This window comes from Abramis brama (genome assembly GCF_963993115.1).
Source record: "Abramis brama genome assembly, chromosome: 3".
Classification (NCBI taxonomy): domain Eukaryota; kingdom Metazoa; phylum Chordata; class Actinopteri; order Cypriniformes; family Leuciscidae; genus Abramis; species Abramis brama.
Genome location: NC_139965.1, coordinates 36,868,090 through 36,890,686, shown reverse-complemented (window position 1 = coordinate 36,890,686; position 22,597 = coordinate 36,868,090). Strand labels below are relative to the sequence as shown.

General features: G+C 40.1%; 1 protein-coding gene across 7 annotated transcripts in view; it reads right to left on the bottom strand.

Moving 5' to 3' along the window:
* The window catches only part of znf536 (zinc finger protein 536), a 192,638-nt gene that overhangs the window by 59,358 nt on the left and 110,683 nt on the right, over positions 1–22,597 (bottom strand). For all 7 annotated transcript variants that reach the window (XR_014605380.1, XR_014605381.1, XM_084108544.1 and 4 more), the window contains 2 exons: positions 12,178–12,336; positions 1,318–3,024 (listed from right to left, as the gene is read on the bottom strand). Coding sequence is in view for 5 of the 7 variants with exons in the window: in XM_084108544.1 (XP_083964670.1) it covers positions 1,318–3,024; positions 12,178–12,336 (1,866 nt within the window). In the remaining 2 variants the exon portion in view is untranslated. The remainder of the gene's footprint in view (positions 1–1,317; positions 3,025–12,177; positions 12,337–22,597) is intronic.

Here is a 22,597-nt window from a genome sequence, read left to right as displayed (position 1 = left end):
AATAATAATAATAATTAATTAATACAGCCTTAAAATAAAATAACTACTGCTGAAAAAATGACTTATACTGACATCTATACAAATTTTGTTTCATCCAATTCAGTGTTGATAAATGTGTGGCTATTAATCAAGCACAATACAAATAAACTGTCTTAAATGAACAGCTAGATCATTCCAAATTAAAGGAACAATAAGTATTAATATTTGTGAGAATGAAGCAGCTTAATAAAACAGTACTGTCTGTTTAAAAAATACTTGCAGTACTAGTTTACCCTCTTGATTAATCCTACAGCTATTTGCAGTAAGATTGTTTTACTGGTAGCAAAAAAAAAGAAAGAAAAAAAAGTCTGCCATGCTCCTCTGTGTTTGCAGAGTACAAGTAATAACACCAATGTAAAGCACCAAACTAAGAATGTCTATCTCAACTGAAAATTAGCGTCTCCTTAATGAATAATATATTAAAATTAAAAGGAAAATGGAGGACACATACGTTTTATTACCTGACTGTTTTACTTCAGCAAAAGCAATCTTTCAACTGTAAGAAATACCCTTAAAAAAGATGTCTAATGGCTGTGGCACACACTTACTTTCTACGACAGCTACCCAAACCAAACTACAAATTCAATTCTTGGAGATTTGCTCTCTTTTTTTATTCATGGTTACTCTCTTTTTCTTTTTATCACCAAATTTACAGAAAGGGCAGTGTGAACCACAGTAGTCTCAAGGAGCACCAGTAACCTTAGCAGAATCATGAAAGCTGACAGATCATTTTTCACAAGGCCATAGATCCCGGGCTGCTATAAAGTAATGGGCTTTTGGGAGAGGCCTTTATGAAAGCTAAGATAGTTAAGTTCTGTGTGCTAGAGATGACACAGGGACCATCAGCCCTTGGTCTGCTTCAAAGCAGACACCCTTATTCCCAGAAAGAGGAGGGAAGGAGAGAGGGTGGGACTGGAGCTCTTGTAAAATGACAATATAATAAAGATTAATATGTTACTTTGTCATCCTGATGGTCTCTAAACTTGCCCGAAATAAGGTTGAAATCACTCAAAAGCAAATCTTGCTCCTTTAGAGAGTTTCTGTATTGGTGCGTTTCTGACCAATGAGGGAAACACTGAACAAATGTCCCAATTTGTAATTGGTTCACAAATAAGAAATAGTAGATTCTGTAGTGATGATGTGCTGCTCATAATGTAGTGCATATCATGTGTTTACTTGCCGGAGAGTGTGTATGTAATGTATAACAGTGAGTCATTTTGAAAGTCATTGTTCTTTGATTTATGACACAAAAAAAGAGGTTAATGTTGTCATACTCACCAGAGGGGTCATTTCTTTTCATGCTGCTGGTGCCACTGCCGCCTCCATTGGAGCCACCGCCAAGGCCTCCGTTGAAGGCTGCAAGGTTCTCTGAACTGTAGGCCCGCAGGACAGATAGCATGTTCATCTGATGCTCCAAGTGGGCCTGATCAGGCTTTACCAGGCCAGGAGGACCAGCGCTCGCGGAGAGAAGACCAAGGCTTGCCTGCTGTTGCTGCCACTGCCTCTCAGGGGTGGAAGGCTGAGGAGGAGAAAGCCCAGAGCTTTGGGGGCCCATATTTAGCTTGCATCTTTGGATGTCCTTCCCTGACAATGGAGATTCAGGAAGCATTTGCATGGATCCACGATCCTCCTCCTCAGCATCACCCATCTCCATCTCCTCTTCTTCTCCGGGCTCCTCTTCGTCATCTGAACGCATATGCCTCTCTGTAGCAGTGGGGTTGGGCAACGATTTATCACGACTCACTTCATCTTCTTCAGACTGGCCACCATGTTCCTCGGAAGCCTCTATCTCACTGCAAGATGCCTTGTCGGATAGGTCGTCCAGAGGGCCTTGACCACCCATATCATTCAGCTGAATTTGCTGCTGGTCCAGGAATCCAACAGGCCCTCTAGCAGAGCCATCATACACAGGACCAAAGGGCTTGTAGAAGTCACTGGAGAATGCTCCAATAGAGGCTCCATGCGGGGGCTGCTCCAGATGGTTGGACCAGCCTGCTTGTCCCTTTAGATCCCCAGACTCAGTCTCTCTGTCCCTGGACAGGGCTCCCTCGTGGTGATGAAGGCCTGGTGGTAGAGGAGCCAAGCCAGTAGATTTGCCAGCATGGGAAGGCTCTCCCAGTAGATGCTCCTTAGTATCTTTGCCTGGGCCACACTTGCCTTTACCTAGGTGGTTGGCTTGGAGGTGGAGGGCCATCAGCTCAACAGAGGCAGTTGTGAAGGAGCAGAAGAGGCAGCCATGCCAGGCAACATTGTCCTGGATGGTGATGGAGGCTCCAGGGAGGGACCCCGCTTCAGGTCTAACGGACAAATCCAGAGGCTCATACTGGGAGCGGCCACCCTCAGCTGGTTTGACATCATTGGTGGGATTCTCTTCCTGATTGGCCTCACTAGCTCTTTTGTTCTTGGCCTCTGCGCTCTCCTGGCTAAAGTGCTGGCCATGCAGCTGACTCTCTCTCATCTCTTTCTCCTTCTTCATAGAGTTAAGGACAAAGCTGTCCATGAAAGCCTGCAGGGAGCCCTGGAAGTTGACTCCATTTCCCACCATACTCTGGTAGGCCCGGCCCAGGTCGGAGAAGCTGGCAGGACTGTCCCCTGCAGAGGCTGGTCCCTCAGGACTCTTTATGTTATCTGTGGTGGGCTCAGGCCCCGGTCCGTGGCGATCACGTTCCCTTTCACGGTCTCTGTCTCTGGGTGAGAGCATTCCTGGTGGAGCCCACTGGTGTGGGAGCATTTGACCCCCTCTGAAGTCAAGACCAGAGGGCATCATGCCTTTGAACACACCGCGAAGGACATCAGGACGAGCAAAGACCCCACTGCCGCTGCTGTTCTTGCCATGGTCATCCTTGTGTTCAGAAGTTGGAGGGTGGTTGGCTGAGGGGCCGCTTCCATTCTGTCGCTCACGGTGATGGCGCTCCAGGTGGTACTTCAGAGAAGCTGACTGAGTGCCTGCATAGTCACAATGAGGGCACCTGTAGGGCTTTTCACCTACAGTGAGAGTGATAGAAAGAAACAAAGACAGACAGGAGCTGATGTCAGTACAGAAACAATAATATAGGTACCAACAAGCTCAGCAGGAACCCTGGGCTTGTTCCACCTGTCAGAAGAAGAGCAAAATGAAAAACAACATGTAAATATTTGACAGGAATCATGTCAGGGATTACGTCAAGCCTCTCTAAATCTCACATTCTGCAGCGTTCGACCACATTTATCACTTAGTAAACAGTCCATCAGCCTTTTTGAGAGGAGGGAGGAGTTTCAATACGGGTCGATCCAGCTCAATCCAGCTCCTAGGAGTGAGCCATCACTCACGTCAGCGCCATAAAAAACATATCACCATATGGTGCCTTCAGTCCACTACAGAGATCATATTTTCAACTGACAACAAAACTGTCTGGATGTTATCTCTGTTCACATGGGGAACTGCAGGCTTGTGGTGCTGCTGGTTGCTGCTGTTTCTCTCGCTCTCTCACTGTCTGTCTCTCTTCTGGCCTTGTCTGCTGTCAAGTCTCTACCTTGGTGGTTGAGCTTTTTCTATGGACATTCTCTATTTGCAGTTTATCATTGTGAGGATAAATCAAGCCCAGCAGAAGCTTTTCATTCCCCCCAGAGGACAACTGTGACCCCTCAGTCCAAATGCACCAAATAAAAGGCCCTCATTTGAGGGTGAAGATAGTCTAAATGATATAAACGCACCATATGTGGTGCACATGAGCATTCCTCATAAGGAAGCCTCACACTGTGGATTACAAAATGCTAACCAGCATGAAATGTACTGTAAAAGAAGGCATGCAGGCAGTTTAGAAACACATGCAAATGTACAAGAATTCTTATTAAAAACGAAAAGGGAGCAGCATTTAACAAGAGAAAGAGTTTAAATTGCATTTGCATGATCCAATCAATATCGATATAAAATACTTTCTGACAACAATTAGAATAGGCTTGGAATGAAAGCTAGATTTATAAGATCAATAAGCAATAAACTAAATGCAAGGTTTGATTTTTGAGACCCTGTAATGTTTCAGGAATGAAGTGATGTTGTGCGAGGTGGAAAAAAGACAGTGAGGGAGGGAGTTTCGAGAGATATGGGAAAATGAAAATAAAAGCATGTTTGTCAATGTGTGTGTGTGTGTGGCTATAAACGCTTAGATTATACACATGGAAAACATTTTTTAACCCAGAAAAAATGTTGCATTGTTACGCAAGACTGAATTGAATGATTTAAGTCTGGCTCTGTAGTAAATCATGGATATAATTAGCAAATGGCATAGTGCTCAAGTAATTTATCATTATTTGGAGGGCGCCATTCCAGAAAAAGAATGGAAAATCTGCAGACCCACTGCACAGCTTCCTAAATAAAGGATTGCAAACAAAAACTCAATACTATATTGATAAGGAACAAATATACAGAGGGACATATAGTGAAGGGCAGGGGGGAGAAAAAAAGGAAGGGGTAGAGGGCTGTCTTTTGTTCTTTTACACAAGAGTGTTTGAAGCGCATATTCAAAAGGCATCATACAAGATGAGCTTTTAACCCAATAAGTGCTTATCCTCTGAGCAGGATAACAGAGGCTTGGTGTGATTCAATAAGGAAACGTCCTTGATGCAAATGATCATTTTCAGTTCCTTTAACTGGAAGGAATGATATTCTGTACCCAAAATTAGAGCACAATTAGAGTGATCTGCTTTTCTCCACCCCATCTTGGGCGTCTACTCATGAAAATACTGATAACATCTACATTTATTTTAATAAAAAAATATATTATGCTAATAAATTATGAAATGCTAAAACTATAATTCAGACCAATCGAGGTAAGGCCTATTATGCATAAATATATATTTGAAACGTGAACACTATCGCTGGTTGTATGTTTATGTGAGTGTGTGTTCAAATGCCTGTGTAAGTCTCTGTGCGTGTGGCATGTTCTTTGTGCACCATTTGGGCTCAGTAAGACATCTGCTCCATCATACGTCAGGGGCATGTGTGACATCTGGGGAATATACTGTATCCTGCCTTGCAACATTACACACAATTTACTGCTAAAGGTCATTATGTACCCGTTAATCCACTTTTAATTGATATCCACACAAACAACACAACCTCAGGGAAACAAAATGGATCGCCAAGGCAGAGAGGTAAAGAGATTATTATTTTTCATCTTTTGAAATGAGAGAGTGAAAAACTCTCTCAAAAAGTTTCCAAAGCTCACTCTTATGGCTGATGGACTGTGTTAATGAAAATAGAGAGGAAAAAATACATATCAAATTGCCATCTGGTATAGTGTGACAGGCTTTATATAAATTACAGAGACCTCTCACTGTGAGCTTTACGTATCCATTATCATTTCGCAAGTTCACTTCTAACAGAGAGCGTTCGGTCTCAACACTTGAAGAAGTCCAGCGCAAACTGATTTCATATGGATTTGTGTGATTTGTCATGACTCCATAGTAACAGTTCAGAATAAACACCCACAGCCTTTACAGAAGGGCAATTAAAATAGTTAATAGATATGACATACTTTAAGATGAATTTCCATATGGCTTTACAGAATGGTGAAAGACAGCCTGCATTCCACAGGGGGATAGAAAGAGAGAGGGATTGACTGCACTGGAAAAATAGATGTGTTTTTTTTTTTTTTTTTTCTTAAGCTATGCTTTATCTATGCCAAATGTAGAAACAAGAATGTCAAGGTGTTCGAGTTCTCAAGCCCTCCATGTAGTACCCACAACTTCTATTTACATTTTAAATTACCCTTTACTGTATGGCTCATTACTTCAATCCTTCCATTCATCTTAAAGACTTTTAGAGATCTAATTCACCATGTAGTAAGCAAATAAGCATTACCAGAGAGAACAAAAACCAAAATAAAAAAAAGAACGTAATGAAACCGCAAAACCATGCACCAGGCAAAAACTCGGTGGTGCAACCATCAGATTTCCTACAGGGAGTCTGATGAGTGACCTTTGTAATTTACAATGCTTATGGTTTGGAACAGTAGCAACTGACCACAGACCTGAGTTTAATCGCTCTCTCTCCCTCTTCAAAGTAAACCTTCAAAATGTTGTTCGATACAACCATAAACCTCCATCCAGCCGTGCGAGCCAACTCTCCTCGGTTCAATCCAAGTCTTGCTCAAGATGCATAATGGCCCCCAATCACCAAGGTGAACTCGCACGGCCGATGCCTGTCTGTCCTCTGTCTCTCTTCAAACAAAGGTGATTTCGTCTGGCATGTTGGTTCTCCTATAGCCTCAAGTTATGCGTAGCCATTGTCAGGAGCAAGGACCTTTTTATTTTTTATCTACAGCTGCTTACTGCTAAATACTGCCTTGTCCAGAAGGGGACAATCTGTGTCTCTAATTGCTGTCACTGAAGCCTAGATTCATTATGTGACTTTCCCATTAAAATGTGAGCATTAATTTGTATAATGAAATATCACCCACTGCAGTGTTCATTAGCTGTGGCCCCACACTATACGCTGCACAATGTTAGCTACCTAGAAAACTGTGCTTAATTTCACTAATGGATATTTTCCCGCTCACTGTTGGAGAGGAAATTAATACTGTAACATTAGCTCTTTAACTTTTGGAGAAATTTAAATTCACTTCATTCCTTTCAAGCCGACGTTAGAGAGTCATTAATCTAACATTGTGTCGCACAATGCCCTGGCCTCCTCAGTAAGCAACGCTATTGTGATGGGATAACGGAATCGGGATTGAGGCCCGCTTTGTGTCATCCGCATGTCTGATTGCTTTAACCCTTATGTGCTGTTGGGGATGTTTTCATCCACTATGGGGTATTTTTTAGTCTAAATTTGGCCATAACTTTCTCTGTGTTTCAGCAAATGGAATGATTTTTGGTGACAAATCTTATTTTGACACATATTTTGGGAAAATGCTTTGAAATTTTTCAAAAACTCAACAGTACACTGTGGGCAAATTTACTACCCTTTCGTTATGTTTGTGGCTGAAAACAGCCACTACTTTAAACTGCTGTAAAAATATATCAGATAAATATTTTTTTCAATTTTTTTTGCATAAATCTATTAATCAACCTCAGTCCTGCTCAAAAATACTAAATGTTTAAAAAAAATTCAGGATTTTAACTCTTTAATTGCCAAATTCGTAAATGATGTCACTGATTTGGGAAAAAACACACACAAAATGACTCATTTTCAATATAAAATGTGATTGTGGACTGGATTTTTTTTTACCTTTTATCACAGTCTTGGACATGTCAAAGATTAGAAACAACATTGGTTTTGATGCATTGTTAGTTTTTGTGCAGCATCAGATTTTAACTTTTTCTCCCTCATTTACTGTTCGTGGCTGTTTTTGCCCCATTGACTTCCATTATAACCACATTTTTTGATTGCAAAGTCATGACACCATATAATTATGCATTTTTGATTGTTGGTGGTTTTCCCTGTTGGGAAGAGGTAAAATTTGTAATTTTTACTGTTGATAACCAGGTGGCACCATTAATCCTTTAGATAGGCCTGTGCAAAAAAAAGCTTAGTTTCTGGCTTTTACATGGAGTTATATGGAGTTTATATGGAGTATAATAGCATAATAAAGTGTGTGTGTGTGTGTGTGTGTGTGTGTGTGTGTGTGTGTGTGTGTGTGCGTGTGCGTGTGTGTGTGTGTGTGTGAACTCACCTTGATGCGTCTGAGAAAATCAAAATATGCACCTCAGCTCTCAGAACTACATGGAGTAAACAAAAACAAAGTAAGTGTATTTATGCATCTGCTGCCTTTTGATGGTGAGAAATGCAGACTAAACAAAAACAAAGCAAGTGGATTTAAACGCGTGCATGCAAGCCTGCTGCTCATTTGATGGTGAGAAGAGCAGCAAGCAACATGAGAAAGGGCTTGACTTGTAGTGAAGTTTTAGAGATGATTATGCAGCCTGACCCCTCCAGCGAGCTGCATGATGTATTGTCTTCCCCCTCTGACACCACAGACTCAGGAGAGTCAGATCCTGATTTGGATGTGGCACCCTCATCATCCTCTCTAGCTTCCACTGAAGGCGAGGAGGATTCGGAGGATCCTGGATCTGGGTAGATTGGGAGAAACGGCGAAGTGTGGTTTTCCACTAACGCGGAGACAACTCCCTTTCTTCAGCCTGCCAGAGGCGTGACTCCAGGGCCGACGCGCTATGCCATCACAAAGCATAGTCATACATGTTTGTATGACTGTACAAACATGTATGTGTTGACGCAAGTCATGCTGACAATGAGGTCAATCATCTCCTCCATAAAAAACAGATTGAACACGGAATCCATGTTCTGGACCCTTGTGATGGCATAGCGCGTCGGCCCTGGAGTCACGCCTCTGGCAGGCTGAAGAAAGGGAGTTGTCTCCGCGTTAGTGGAAAACCACACTTCGCCGTTTCTCCCAATCCACCCAAATCTAGGATCCTCCGAATCCTCCTTGCCTTCAGTGGAAGCTAGAGAGGATGATGAGGGTGCCACATCCAAATCAGGATCTGACTCTCCTGAGTCTGTGGTGTCAGAGGGGGAAGACGATACATCATGCAGCTCGCTGGAGGGGTCAGGCTGCATAATCATCTCTAAAACTTCACTACAAGTCAAGCCCTTTCTCATGTTGCTTGCTGCTCTTCTCACCATCAAATGAGCAGCAGGCTTGCATGCACGCGTTTAAATCCACTTGCTTTGTTTTTGTTTAGTCTGCATTTCTCACCATCAAAAGGCAGCAGATGCATAAATACACTTACTTTGTTTTTGTTTACTCCATGTAGTTCTGAGAGCTGAGGTGCATATTTTGATTTTCTCAGATGCATCAAGGTGAGTTCACACACACACACACACACACACACACACACACACACACACACACACACACACACACACACACTTTATTATGCTTTTATACTCCATATAAACTCCATAATACTCCATGTAAAAGCCAGAAACTAAGCTTTTTTTTGCACAGGCCTATCTAAAGGGTTAATGGTTCCACCTAGTTATCAACAGTAAAAATTACAAATTTTACCTCTTCCCAACAGGGAAAACCACCAACAATCAAAAATGCATGATTATATGGTGTCATGGCTTTGCAATCAAAAAATGTGGTTATAATGGAAGTCAATGGGGCAAAAACAGCCACGAACAGTAAATGAGGGAGAAAAAGTTAAAATCTCATGCTGCACAAAAACTAACAATGCATCAAAACCAATGTTGTTTCTAATCTTTGACATGTCCAAGACTGTGATAAAAGGTAAAAAAAAATCCAGTCCACAATCACATTTTATATTGAAAATTAGTCATTTTGTGTTTTTTTCCCCCCAAATCAGTGACATCATTTACGAATTTGGCAATTAAAGAGTTAAAATCCTGAATTTTTTTTAAACATTTAGTATTTTTGAGCAGGACTGAGGTTGATTAATAGATTTATGCAAAAAAAATTGAAAAAAATATTTATCTGATACATTTTTACAGCAGTTTAAAGTAGTGGCTGTTTTCAGCCACAAACATAACGAAAGGTAGTAAATTTAAACAATGCACAAGGGTTAAATCAAGGCAGGATATTTGTTTAATGTCAATGCCGTAGTTTCTGCCTGATTGGAAGGGCCTGTTATTCCTGTAAATTATTCGAGCAGAGCAACCCGAGACCTGCGCTGTATCTCAGACGTCTGTCAGCCAGGAATCTTTATGACAAACCTATAACCGATCAGCAAAGAGTCACACATCTTGCAAGTACATCAAGGCTCGTGTAAATTGCTGCATCGACAGAAAGTGAAGCGCCCGTGTGTAAACGCGCTCTGGCCACACCGCACACACACGTGGGCCATCCCGGCGAGCAGAGTGAGTGAGTTAACGGAGGCTTGGGACGAGGGCCTCTGTTTCCTCTCGGCTGAAATACAGCCCTACTGGGGACCCTTACCCCCTGCTCTGAGCAGGCATAACTCAACCTCCCTCAGCCAGAAACATATTTCCCCACTCCATCCACGGCTCTCCTGCTAGGAGGACATAACCAGCCTGTCCAAAGCCTTAACCCCTCTGTTTAAAGAAAATTTAAACACTTTACTGTGACTGCCTGTCAGTACATGTATGTTTGACACTCTTGTATGTGCAGCATTATCTAGCCATATGCTGCATAACGGTTTAAAGAGTTCTTTCTTCGAGTCATTTCAAGGGAAATCACTCTTTCCAACTGCCTCACAGTCCATATTAGATAATAACAAATGCAGATGACAGCGATCCGCAGACTTCATATGAGTACTGTATTTAAAATGAATACTATTTCCTGAGCTTCTGTTATAACAGAAGATGAAAATACTGCTGGCTAAGAGAGTTACACATCAGCTCCATTGTTAAGCATGCCTTATAATCAACCTTAATGCTCCAGAATACCGCAGCTATGTGCTTCTTATTAAGTGGGACAAATACCATCTGGGTGGTCTCGGCTCGTCCTTGCATGCACGTACCAAAAAAATAGCAACCATCGATTCCCTGAGCTGCGAGTGATTTCAGTTTACAGTTAAGTAAAGAAGTTTGGAAACGTTACAATTTTGTATGTTTTTGAAAGAAGTCTCTCATGCTTACCAAGGCTGCATTTATTTAATCCAAAATACAGTAAAAACAGTAATATTGTGAACTATTATTAACTATTATTAAAATAATTGTTTTCTATTTGAATACATGTAAAAATGTAATTTATTCCTGTGATGGCAAAGCTGGATTTTCAGCATCATTACTCCAGTCTTCAGTGCCACATGTTCCTTCAGAAATCATTCTAATATGCTGATTTGCTGCTCAAGAAACATTTATTATTATTATTATTATCAATTTTGCTGCTTAACCTTTTTTTGTGTAAGACATTTATAATGTTACAAACGATTTCTATTTAATAAATGCTTTAATAAATGTAATGAATACATTTAATGAATGCAAATAAATGATGTTCAATGAACTTTCTATTCATCCTGAAATATCAAAAAAGTATCACCATTTCCACAAAAATGTTAAGCAGCACAACTGTTTTCAACATTGATAATAACAATAAGAAATGTTACCCAAGCATCAAATTAGAATTCATTTCATTAATTATTTATAAAGCACATTTAAAAACAACGCAGGGTTGACCAAAGTGCTGTACAGATCATTATACTCAAAATAAAAACACAACAGATTACAATCTATAAAATAACAAACACAAAACTAAGTAATTCATAACAACATTAAGGAAATATATTTTAAGCTTTGATTTAAAAATGAAGAGTGATGGCACCGATCGGATCAATATTAGATTGATTTCTGAAGGATCATGTGACACTGAAGACTGGAGTAATGATGCTGAAAATTACATTTTGATGCTTAAAATGAATTAAAATTTTAAAATATATTAAAATAAAAAAACAGTTATTTAAACTAATAATATTTTGCAATATTACTGTTTTTACTTTTAGATTAAATAAATATAGGTGAGAATTAGAGACTTCTTTCAAAAACATTAAAAAAAACCTTGTAAAGTTTCCAAAGTTTTGACAGGTACTGTATTAACATTTACAATTTAAATTAACAGAGAAGGAAAAAATGAAGAAATTAGAAAATGTACCCAATAATAATATTTATAATATGTGTTTAAGAAGTATTAAGTGTAAACATTTAAAAAAAAAAAGAAGTTTATTATTGTTATTATTATTGTGTTGTTGTTTCTTCTAATTATCATTATTATTTTTATTTATTATCCACATATTAAAAGGCCGTAATATTTTTACTCTCATATGCATGAACAGAGACAGCAGTGTGCTGAATCTAAGGTGACCTCTGAGTGCTTATCCTGGTTATCCTGCATGTTAACTAGGCCGGCTGTGCCTGCTAGTGAGCCTCAGCCTTGCTCTTGGGTGGAACAGCAGCAGGGTCTCCTGACAGCCACTGGACCAGCACTGCTCACTTCATTACTCTGCTGGGCTGGGGCGTCCTCCCTCACATACCTGAAGTTCATTTATGGGCTCAGGTTTTAAATCCCACTAAATGGGCTGTGTAAAATGTGCATTATTGTACGCCAGGAAAAACTGTGATTAGGTTTACATGTATGTCACTATATACATGTGAAATTAATGTAAAAGCCTAAAATGCAGTAAATTTACTTCATGGACTTTGGACTTCTCGCTCACCTGTGTGTATTCTTAGGTGGACCTTCAGATGGTGGGAGGTGCGGAAAGTTTTTCCACAGTAGGGGCAGTCCTTTATGCTTGAACCCACACTCCTGTCCCGGTGCTGGGTGGTGGGGGGCTGGACAGCACTCACAGGTTTCGCCATCTCATCCCCGACATCTAAGAAACAGAGAGACAGAGGAAGACAGAAGTCAACGACTGTTCTGTTTCACTTCAAACCAGCAACATGCCAGAGAGTTTTTTCTCGTCTAGTTTCTTCTGTTGTTCTTCATCCTTTCAGGTTTTGCCACCCAAATCTGCTAACGCCACACAAAGTCAAACACATCAATGAGTTCATATGCACCTCTTTTCCCCCTCCCCACCCTCCACAACCTGACAGAATGCTGACAGTTCAGAAGCTTTCTTTAGAGATATCACCCCGACCCCCACCCAAGTACACTCACGTCCCAACGTTTTATCCAACCTCTCATCATCTGTAGTGGGAAGCATATGGCAGATTGTGTTGAAATGAACAATACAAAGGGGAAAAAAGAGGAAACAGCCATGTCAGCAACAGGGTCTTCGTTTCACCGTGGCACCCTGGTTTTGACAGGTGACGTCGGCGGGGAGCTTGATGGGAAACAGTGATAACGAAGGGCCTCTCTGATTGAGCAATTGTCACACCAATAATGTCTAAGAGTGTCAACAAGTCCACACTTGGAGATAATTAGTCACTATGCTTATATGTGAGATGTCAGCAGTGTTACACCATGGTGAGTTACAGGGGGATCTAATATTGTGTGAAGCATTTGACACTCCAGTAAAGTTAATGTGATACAAGACCAGGTCAGGTCCTTTGAGAAGTTACAGTTGCCTACTAGACATTTTCCCACCATGTGCATTTATTTTTACCTTTTTTTTTTTTTAACCTTTTTTTAATTATTATTATATATATATATATATATATATATATATATATATATATTTTTTTTTACACTGTAACCCCCCAAAATTAATGAATCAATAAAACAAATATATATATATTTATATATATGCAACTCAAAATAATCAATAAAAAATAAAACTTGAACCAGGTCAGGTCCTTTGAGAAGTTACAGTTGCCACTATAGATTTTCCACATTTTTATTTTATTTCACATTCATTTTATTTAATTTTATTGGTTGCACTTTTTTTCAATGTACTTACAGTGTACTTACCCACACAAGTACTGATAGTGTAGGGAACTACATGGGTTAAGTTAAGGTTTAGGGGTAGGTTCTGGGTTAGTACCTAGTCAGTGTCATTACTACAATAAGTATATACAAAATAAAAATAAAATACATACAACTCCACAAATTGAGATAAAAATTGAGATAACCCATTTGCACACATTCTGACCCTAAAAACACAATTAACCCTGTAAAAGCATTTGACTCTGTGCCTTTACTTTAGCTCAAGAAGGTCTGTGAGCGTGTGACCAGCCACAGTGCCAAAAAAAAAAAATTTAAATGCTTTCTTATTTCTGTGCCTACACATGATATGATGTGTGTGTAGGGAGAGACGTCGTCTGAATGGCGCAACCCACTTTAGCAACCATTTGCCTCAATCAAAAGCTTTTGTACGCGTAATCTTTCTTTCTTTCTGCGCTTTCTTCTCCTCATTTCTCTACCCTCTTTTAAGAATCAAATGAGATTTGAGAAGTTAAAAAGAAAGAGTGAAGTCAGCATCTCCTTCTCTCTTGTGACTGATCACATTCCTGTAATTTGCTGCCTCCGTTTTGCCTACACGTGTTACATTGTGATGCGTGCCCCCATTTTCTGACCCAAACATATACTCACAACGAAATAAACACAAACACCGACTCTGACCCACTTTAGCCTGGTACCCAGACTCTTACAAATATTACTCCTATTGGCAAATTTTACAGGCTTTTAGCGAATAGATAGGATGTTATTGTCCCACAACCACACACGCACACTCATATAGACACCACGTATTGTATATGCAAGTATAAATGTGGTATTTGAGTGCAAATCATTACTCACACAATATTGAGTATTCATTTAGATCCAGATTCTAATGTAAACAATCAGTCATGTCGCTCTCATTCTTACCTACATACTGTAACATCAGACAGACACATGAGCATACAAAGCTTTTACAGGTAACTCTGTTCTTTATTATCTGTCTCTCTCTCTCTTTTCTCACACAGACACACGCACACACACACACACGGCAGCAGGGCAGTCTTTAATCAGCTGACTGCTCCCCAGCTTTTAATACGGCTGTTCCAATTACTGTAAAAGTCATCCTGCACCAAATAACCACAAATATTGACAGTTTATTGCACAACACATTTATGACATTTGAAGGTCACCCCATATATTACGCATCATCTCTCGGCCCAGGGTGTCTGGAACAGAGAGATTCTCGATAACCCACCACCTATAACTATTTTCTGCATATTGATTTTCCATTTCTCAGCCCTTTTTTATGCAAAAGAAAAATCTGTAAGAGACACAGCTTTAAAACGGTTGTCACAAGCGAGCCACGGCCTTCATATATTATCCAGTTAAGCCTGAAAACAATAACTCTTTAGTCCAGGGCCTAGGCAAAACATTATGGAATGCTACAGCATTCCTTTATAGATGTTTACAGTCTGACTAATTAGACATGGGGATAATGAAGTTACATCTGTAATTTATGATTAACTTGCTTATTGAGACTACGCTAGTATCAATCATCTCCATCTCCATAAATATTTCATCGACCACTGGATTCGCTTATGAGCTTTTTGCTGCCGTAACCAATAATAAAAAGCATCTCCAAGCTCTTGACACAACATATCAATATCCATATCTCATTGTCCATTGAGCTTCCTGCACCAAAACGAGGCAGTAAACGGTACATACTGTACATGTAAGTGGGGTGTTCAGGAGGTTTTACCAGACCAGCATTCTGGAACATGCCAGAACAATAGACTGGAAGCGGACAGGAGGCCACTGGGAAAAGCCATCTGGGAGGAGGTGTGTCGCTCAACCTGCTGTCTGCTCTGTCTCTTTGACATACACACACGTTTATGGAAGCTGGTAAATATGTTTGTCTCAGTGACACGAAATGTTCTGTGTTTATTTGTGTGTGTGTACAACATCTCAAATCTCTCCAGATGGACCACACCCTGATCCTACTAATAAAAAACAAACAATAACAAAGGCCCACTATGATACCCCCCCCCATCCCCCCCCCAACCCCCCCCCCCCCCCCACACACACACACACACACACACACACACACACACACACCTTTAATGGATCTCTCACAATCACACTTCCACTCTAAATCAGTCTGTGGTTCTGATTACTTGCATATCACTTTCAAAGGGAAAAAATAAAGAAAAGATACAATCATAAAAACACAAGATGTCTCCCCTATCCATTAGAATAATGTGTCACGTGCCCCAGTCAGTCATTGACCTTCCTTCCTCTGTAGCTCCCGAGGAAAATGTGAGAAAAACATTTGGATTTAGATAGTAAAAAGCAGAGAGAGAGAGAGAGAGAGAGAGAGAGAGAGAGGGGGAGAGAGAGAAGGTAAAATGTGATGACATCATTTGAAAGGCATTAGGCTTTTAAAAATGCGCCCGGGGGGAGCTGATTTCCTTACGCTGGAGCAACACAACACCATCCGGCTGATGCGCACACTGCACTCTCTCTTTTTTGATTTGGACCGGTGCCATCTTTGTGAACAGTCTGGTTCAGGCGAGTTAATCAATTTGAGGTTTAGTTACACTGCTGAGGCTAGCATTCCGCCGACTGCTAGAAAGTAATCGGAACTCGCAGAATTTATTAACCAAACACCAATTATCATTAAACACCACTGCATTATCCCCTCCTTTTACTACCTGACAAGGACTACTTAATGAAATTTTAGATTAAAGTTATTTAGCCTGCTGATTTATGGTGGCTAAAACTCGTAATGCAGCCCCTTGGCACAGATGCTCGCACAAGCACTTATTTATTTATTTATTTTAAGAAGTACACCAGGGACCCCGAACCCTCCATGGTACCACCGCAACCAAGTCCTGCCCATGGGGAAGGGGGGAAAAAAAACTGTCCAAACGTTTGTAAGATTCACTGGATATGAGAGCAAGCCCTCTCGCTTGCAGGCGGTACACGCTGACCTGCGTGTCAATGAGGTAATAAATTCACGGAGGCAAACTAGAATTTAAATAAATAAATAAATAAACACTAAATTCAAAAAGTGTTTACCCCCTTTCTGTTTGTGAGATGAAACAGCCGCAAAATGTGCTACATATAAGGCATGTGGGTAAACAGGGGCACCAGATGTTCTTTGATGTTAATAATGGCATTTATTATTAATATTAATTAGACTGCATTCAGCAATACATTTGGGCCATTTCCAAGTCAATTAAGCAAAATGGCATTCGGGAGATGTTGAAACGACATTTTAAGGCAGGTGTTCAGCAGTCCCCTAATAAAACATTTTTGCTGTGACTGAAAAACAACCCATTTTCAACAGATTCTGTTTTTTTTTCTTGGTCTGAAGAAAAGCAGCATTTTCTCACTCTGAGCGCGGCCATATATATATATATATATATATATATATATATATTATATACAGTTGTAGTTAAACGTGAACAGTCTTGCTGTTTTCATGTACTCCATAAATTATGTTAAACTTTTTGTAATTCTCTTTAAATATATAAATATACATATACATATAAAAGTACCAGTAGCATTTTCACATTACATTTAGGTGTTTGTTTAAGAAATGCCAAACCAGAGAACAGGTTATCCATCTAATCATCCATCCACCCAGTCAAGAGCCAAACTCCACAGTAAATTTCAGTAAAAAACGACAACAAACAAACAAAAAACTAATTACTGCCCACATGGTGGCAAAAGATCAGATGGGAAGGCAAATGTGGGGGGAGGCTATGTTGTCTCTATAGTCCTTATATCCTATGTGTAAGTATAATCACACACACTCAGTCACACAAAACAGTTTTAAAGCTCCATTCTCTGTAATCTGGCCCATGAAAAAGGGGGCCGCTAGCACATTACCTCCAGCTAGCACTGATTTGGCAAGAGGGCCCTGTGTTTTTTTTTAAGCTTGTGGAGGCTCAGCCATACAATGGTACATTAACAATCTGTGCGTTCATTTATCAGCCCATGCGTTTTTGGACTCTGTGTTTATGGCGCAGTGCACTTTTCATCGCTGAAAATTAATGAACATGCCTCTCCTCGCAACAAACATGCACCTGTGCCGCCGTGATGCTAATCACAAACATTTATATTTATTAGCGGCAGCCTGAGTGAAAGTAGGATTACAAGAGGAGGAGGAGGAAAGATTGTCCTTTTTCTGCTTTGTGAACAGAATGCCGCATTTCTCTCTCTCTCTCTATCTCTCCCTCTCTTTCTCTCTTTTTAGAGCACATTTGTTGTGCCTGCTGGCGGAAGGGTCAGGTGAAATTAAGCTTTAAGTATTCTCCTTCCGACTGTAAGAAGTTAGAAATCTTCCTCGACTTAACACGCTTGACTAAATCCTCTCCACCAATAACATCAATAGTTCAATAGTTTAATGGGCGACATAAAGCACGAGAAATTCGACATGGATCTAGGATCTCAGCCAAGTCACACGCGGATCCTTCACAACTGAAATCTGATGAACGCATCTCGGGTTCCTCAAGACGTGCCCTTCACAAACACCGAGCATCATGCACCAACATAACAACACGATAGAGTCTCGGGAGGTCAGAGAGGTGAAAGTGGCAGAATTGTGCAAATGAGCCACATTGACAGCACTCTTGACTGAAGAAACCCTCTCCCTCCCTCTCTCTCTCTCTCTCTCTCTCTCTCTCTGTCTATCTCTCCTTCCCTCCCACCATCAGTGACAGAAGGTGCGCCTCTCCCTCTTTAAAGGCTATGCCTCTGTCGAGCTGAGGGAACAGGAATGGTGCCATAAGTTTCCGCCTGGCACTCACCCATCTTTGTTTGCTCCTCTCGAGTTGCTTTCAGGCTTCAAAGAGCAGCAAATTAAAAAAACGAGGGGGGAAAAAAGAACGAAAGAAAAGAAAATTAAGATAAATAAATTAATAAATACGCACTGAAAAGAAAGTGAAACCCATGCTGATGAGGAGGCACTGAGGTCTCACTAACTTTATTATTCTGCAAGGTGATCACAGCATGCAGGGGATCGGAGAGGGACTGCCGTGACCACTGCTGGCCTGACGCATGAGAGGAGACGTTCTGCCATCATATGAAGCCTTAGTGAGCTTGCGAGAGCCCTGAGGGTGGGCATCTTATTGCAAGCCCCACTTCAGTAAGGCTGGCTGCTCTTAACCATGGTAAATATTCATTGGACGCCCACTTTTTTTTTTTTTTGTAAAATGGGCAACTTTATCATTAGTGAAGCCTGGGTGGATGCTGTCTGTTCAGGGCTACTGTGTTAAACTGTGAGAATGAGGACAGTACGATGCAGAAATGATACGTTATTTTTTTTTTTAAAGGGACAGTTGATCCACAAATTTAAATACTGTCATCATTTACTTACTCTTATTAAAAGATGATATTTAAAAAAAAAAAAGTCCAATGTGTTTGGACGCAACTGACTTTTCACTTTTTTTTTTTTAAAGAGAGAGTAATGACAGAATTTTAAACTATCCCTTTAATAACAAGTTACTATTTTGGTCAAATATATATATATGCTTTTAACTAACTTTTAACAAGAAAGAAAGAAAGAAAGAAAGAAAGAGACTGTTGTGGAGCTAATCAGCCTTTCGTACATTACTTAAGCACGGCGCTGTACCTTTAAGTCTTTCAGGGTAGAAAAAAAACCCTCCTCGCCTGACATTGATTTCCTATTCATTTTTCCACCCGACCAAATCAACAACAAGTACACCAGGCAATCATAAAGCTGACTTACACATCCCTTTACAGCACCTTCTAAATCCATTAGCATCCCTCTAAAGCCATGCACTTTGAAAAGCCATTCCTCTATCGCTTTCATTAATGAGAATTAAAACAATACTGATGTACTTGACGATATTAGGGAAATTACCATATGGATGGCCTGATCAATAACAACATTACCAAACTAGACATTCACAAAGACTGACATTATAATGTGAAGATGATGAATTACACGCAGGACAACATTAACGGTTCTTCCCATCTCCACGTATCACTTTAACCAAAAACCTGCATCTTGACAGGAACTGTAAAACGTGGCTTTTTCGCCTCAGCCACATGGACTATAAATTGTGCGGTCAAGGACATCCCCGCTTTTACTCTTATATGCACTTGTCCAGTGTCTTGGAAAATGAAATAAAAAGATTTATCATGCCGCCCTAAACACAGGAGAGTCTCATGACTGAGCAACTCCATCAGAATACATTTCAAGATGCTGAGAGCTGGGCAGAGAAGCTTTAAAACTGTCCCTCCCCCTCAAGGTTACATCATCCATCAAAAATAGCATTGGATATATTTTATTAAAGCCACATTAATCTGAGTGAGATGTCTGAATGAAGTCTGAAAGAGTAATTTTTAGAAGAAAAAAATATCTACAAACATCCAGGCAGGATGAGAGATGTTGGAACACAGAGTCTGTGTAGCAAAACTGATATTAACAGGGTCAATGACACAACTTTTTTTTCATCACTTGAATACACATCTTCTATAATAGGCATTTTTATGATTTATGAGTTCAAGCTCAATTATATTTGTACTTGTATTTTTATTTATTTTTTATGGGGGGTTATAAAAATAATAAATAAATATGGTGATACAACTTCATTATGATATCATAATGAAGAATGATAGATAATGATTTTAGGGGGGAAAAGTATTTTCACTGCTAATATTTAAATATATTCTGGAAAAAAGAGAAAACATTTTGTCTGCCAAACCAAGACATATTCAGAAAAAGAGAAGAAGAAAATGAAATCAAAGTGGACTCATGCAGACCCTCATGACTGTGCATCAAGGTCAAGAAGTCTCTTAAAAGTTTACATTTTTATGACAAGAGTTTTTAAATGTCACATGGTGTGATTTCACAAAATGATTATAAATGAATACTTTGAAACATATTCACAGATTAAACTGAGATTCAAATAAAGACCTTAACATACTATATGTTAACATGACGGACAAGCATCCACACAATCCACACATTATGTATGGCTTATTTTTATGCACGCTTCATTTTGCTCCTCTCTTCCTCTACACTGTAAATAATTTGCTGTAGTTTTGCAGCTGTTTACCAGTAACTTACTGTAGATTTAAATCGATGTTATTTACTGGCAACAGTTTGCTCAAAGTTAAATGAACATTAAACATTAACAAGTCTTTGTCTTTACAGAATAAAACTATAAAATAACAACCTAATGCAAAGCATTCTGGGAACCAGATATCTTCATCAACCTTTTTCTGTTTTTTTCCTTCAGATTTTGGTTCCCAGAATGCTTTGCATGAGGCTGTTATTTTAGTTTTATTCTGTAAAGATAAAGACTTGTTCATGTTTAATGTTCATTTAACTTTGAACAAACTGTTGCCAGTAAATAACATCAATTTAAATCTACAGTAAGTTACTGGCAAGTAGCTGCCAATAATACTGTAATTTCTACAGATTTTTTTAACAGTGTACTCTTCGTCATCCTTTCACTGTTGACTCTTTCTACAACTCCACTCCCTCCAGTTGACAGTGTGTCACCCCTCACACATGTCAGTGAGAAAGCCTGCTCCCATCTCCTCCACAGACCAAATGTTCATTTGTTATGAAGGTCATTGACAGAGAGCAAGAATCACCATTGAGGAGCTAACAATTTTCCATTTCAGAACACTGCTGCACTGATGACTCAAATATTAATAGACTTCCCCCTCTTATATGACTAAAGATATTCTGCCGATTGCACGGGCCACAGAAAAGATGGAGCCTTATGTCTTTATTTCACTGTCTGTTTTATCTGAGGAGAGATATCTGACATTTGGAGCAAATTAATGTGAACCTAAGCCCGGCGAAAATGACGAATATCTATGACAGGATATTGAAAATTAAATCACAATGTTACCGGGAGAAGGGCTTCAGATGCCTTGCTGCCCTATTCTTGAGGGTTTTTTTCTTTTTCTTTCTTCCTTTCTCCTTTTTTTTTTCCCCATCCACACTCGCATCTTTAAAAGACTGTTTGTACAATACCACCAACACGCTGTCACTTAAGCACGACCCTAGATTCCATTACAAGGATTCGATGTTTACAACTAAACAATAACAGTTTATTTCAAAACTCATTTACTGGCAAGCTCGCTGTTGCCAGGGCATTCAGACATACGTGTCTGTATTTGTCTGAGCTCACAATCATTTAGGCTTATGCTATTTTAGTCCAGCTACAAGCATTTGCTTTTCTTTCTTTCTTTTTTTTTAAAGATTCGTGTTTCTGGAATGAAGCATAGACTTTGGAATCCTTTATCTACAGAGGCTCAAAATCTCAAGACTAATTACAAATTAATCTGAATCTGTACATCTGAAATAAGAGGGCAATAACTCAGCGTAATAAGATCTATCTTTTATATATTTATAAATAGCTCCACATAGCTTGGTCCGAAGAGCGAGAAGCATGACATAATTGCTTGTCTTCTACACCCATATGGGGATATTGGGGCTAGAGATTGTGAATATTAATAATTGATCATTAGCTTGATATGTGTGAGTGAGCTCAAGTTTGGCTTTCAGAGTTGACTATCTCCATTAGGACTTGCTCCTGGGGCCGCAACGACTCCACTAGAAGGTCACGAAAGTCACTGCGGCATCTCTGGTCTGCTACCGCTATTAGCATGAAAGTGTTTTAAGCGCTAACTACAAGGTTAACCTTTCCATAAATCATTGTACATCAGGTTGACATAAAACCTCAAAGACATTTCCTCGCATAAAGACTATCCGATGCAAAAAACCCCCAAAAAACCAGACTCTTGACCTGAAAATACCCCCCACTGCATCTTCTGCCGCGGTCTGGCCTGCTCCCCCAGCAGGGGAACCTCTAGGCACCTTGACTTTTGTTAACTGCTTGTGGCACGAGCTGAGGAAATGGGTCATTAAATGAAACGAGCCAGGGCCAACCTCCCAGACTCCCAGAACTGTTTCCAATCAGATTGCTTCCTTTAACAGGAGCCAGAATCTCACACAGCATTAACGTCATTAGAGCCACCCCCCCCTCCCCCCCTCTTCTCCGGCCCCCCTTCCAAAGGCACCAGAAGGCACTAACATGGATCTCCCCGCTTTGGTAAAGGGCAGACACCTTGTTGTTGGGGCAAATGCTTCAAATGCTATCCGCAGCTCACAGGCACTGCAGGATGTCAGACACTCGATTGACATCCCCTCATTTTTCTCTCTCTCACTCCCACCCATTCACAAGCAGGTCTTCACAAACAAA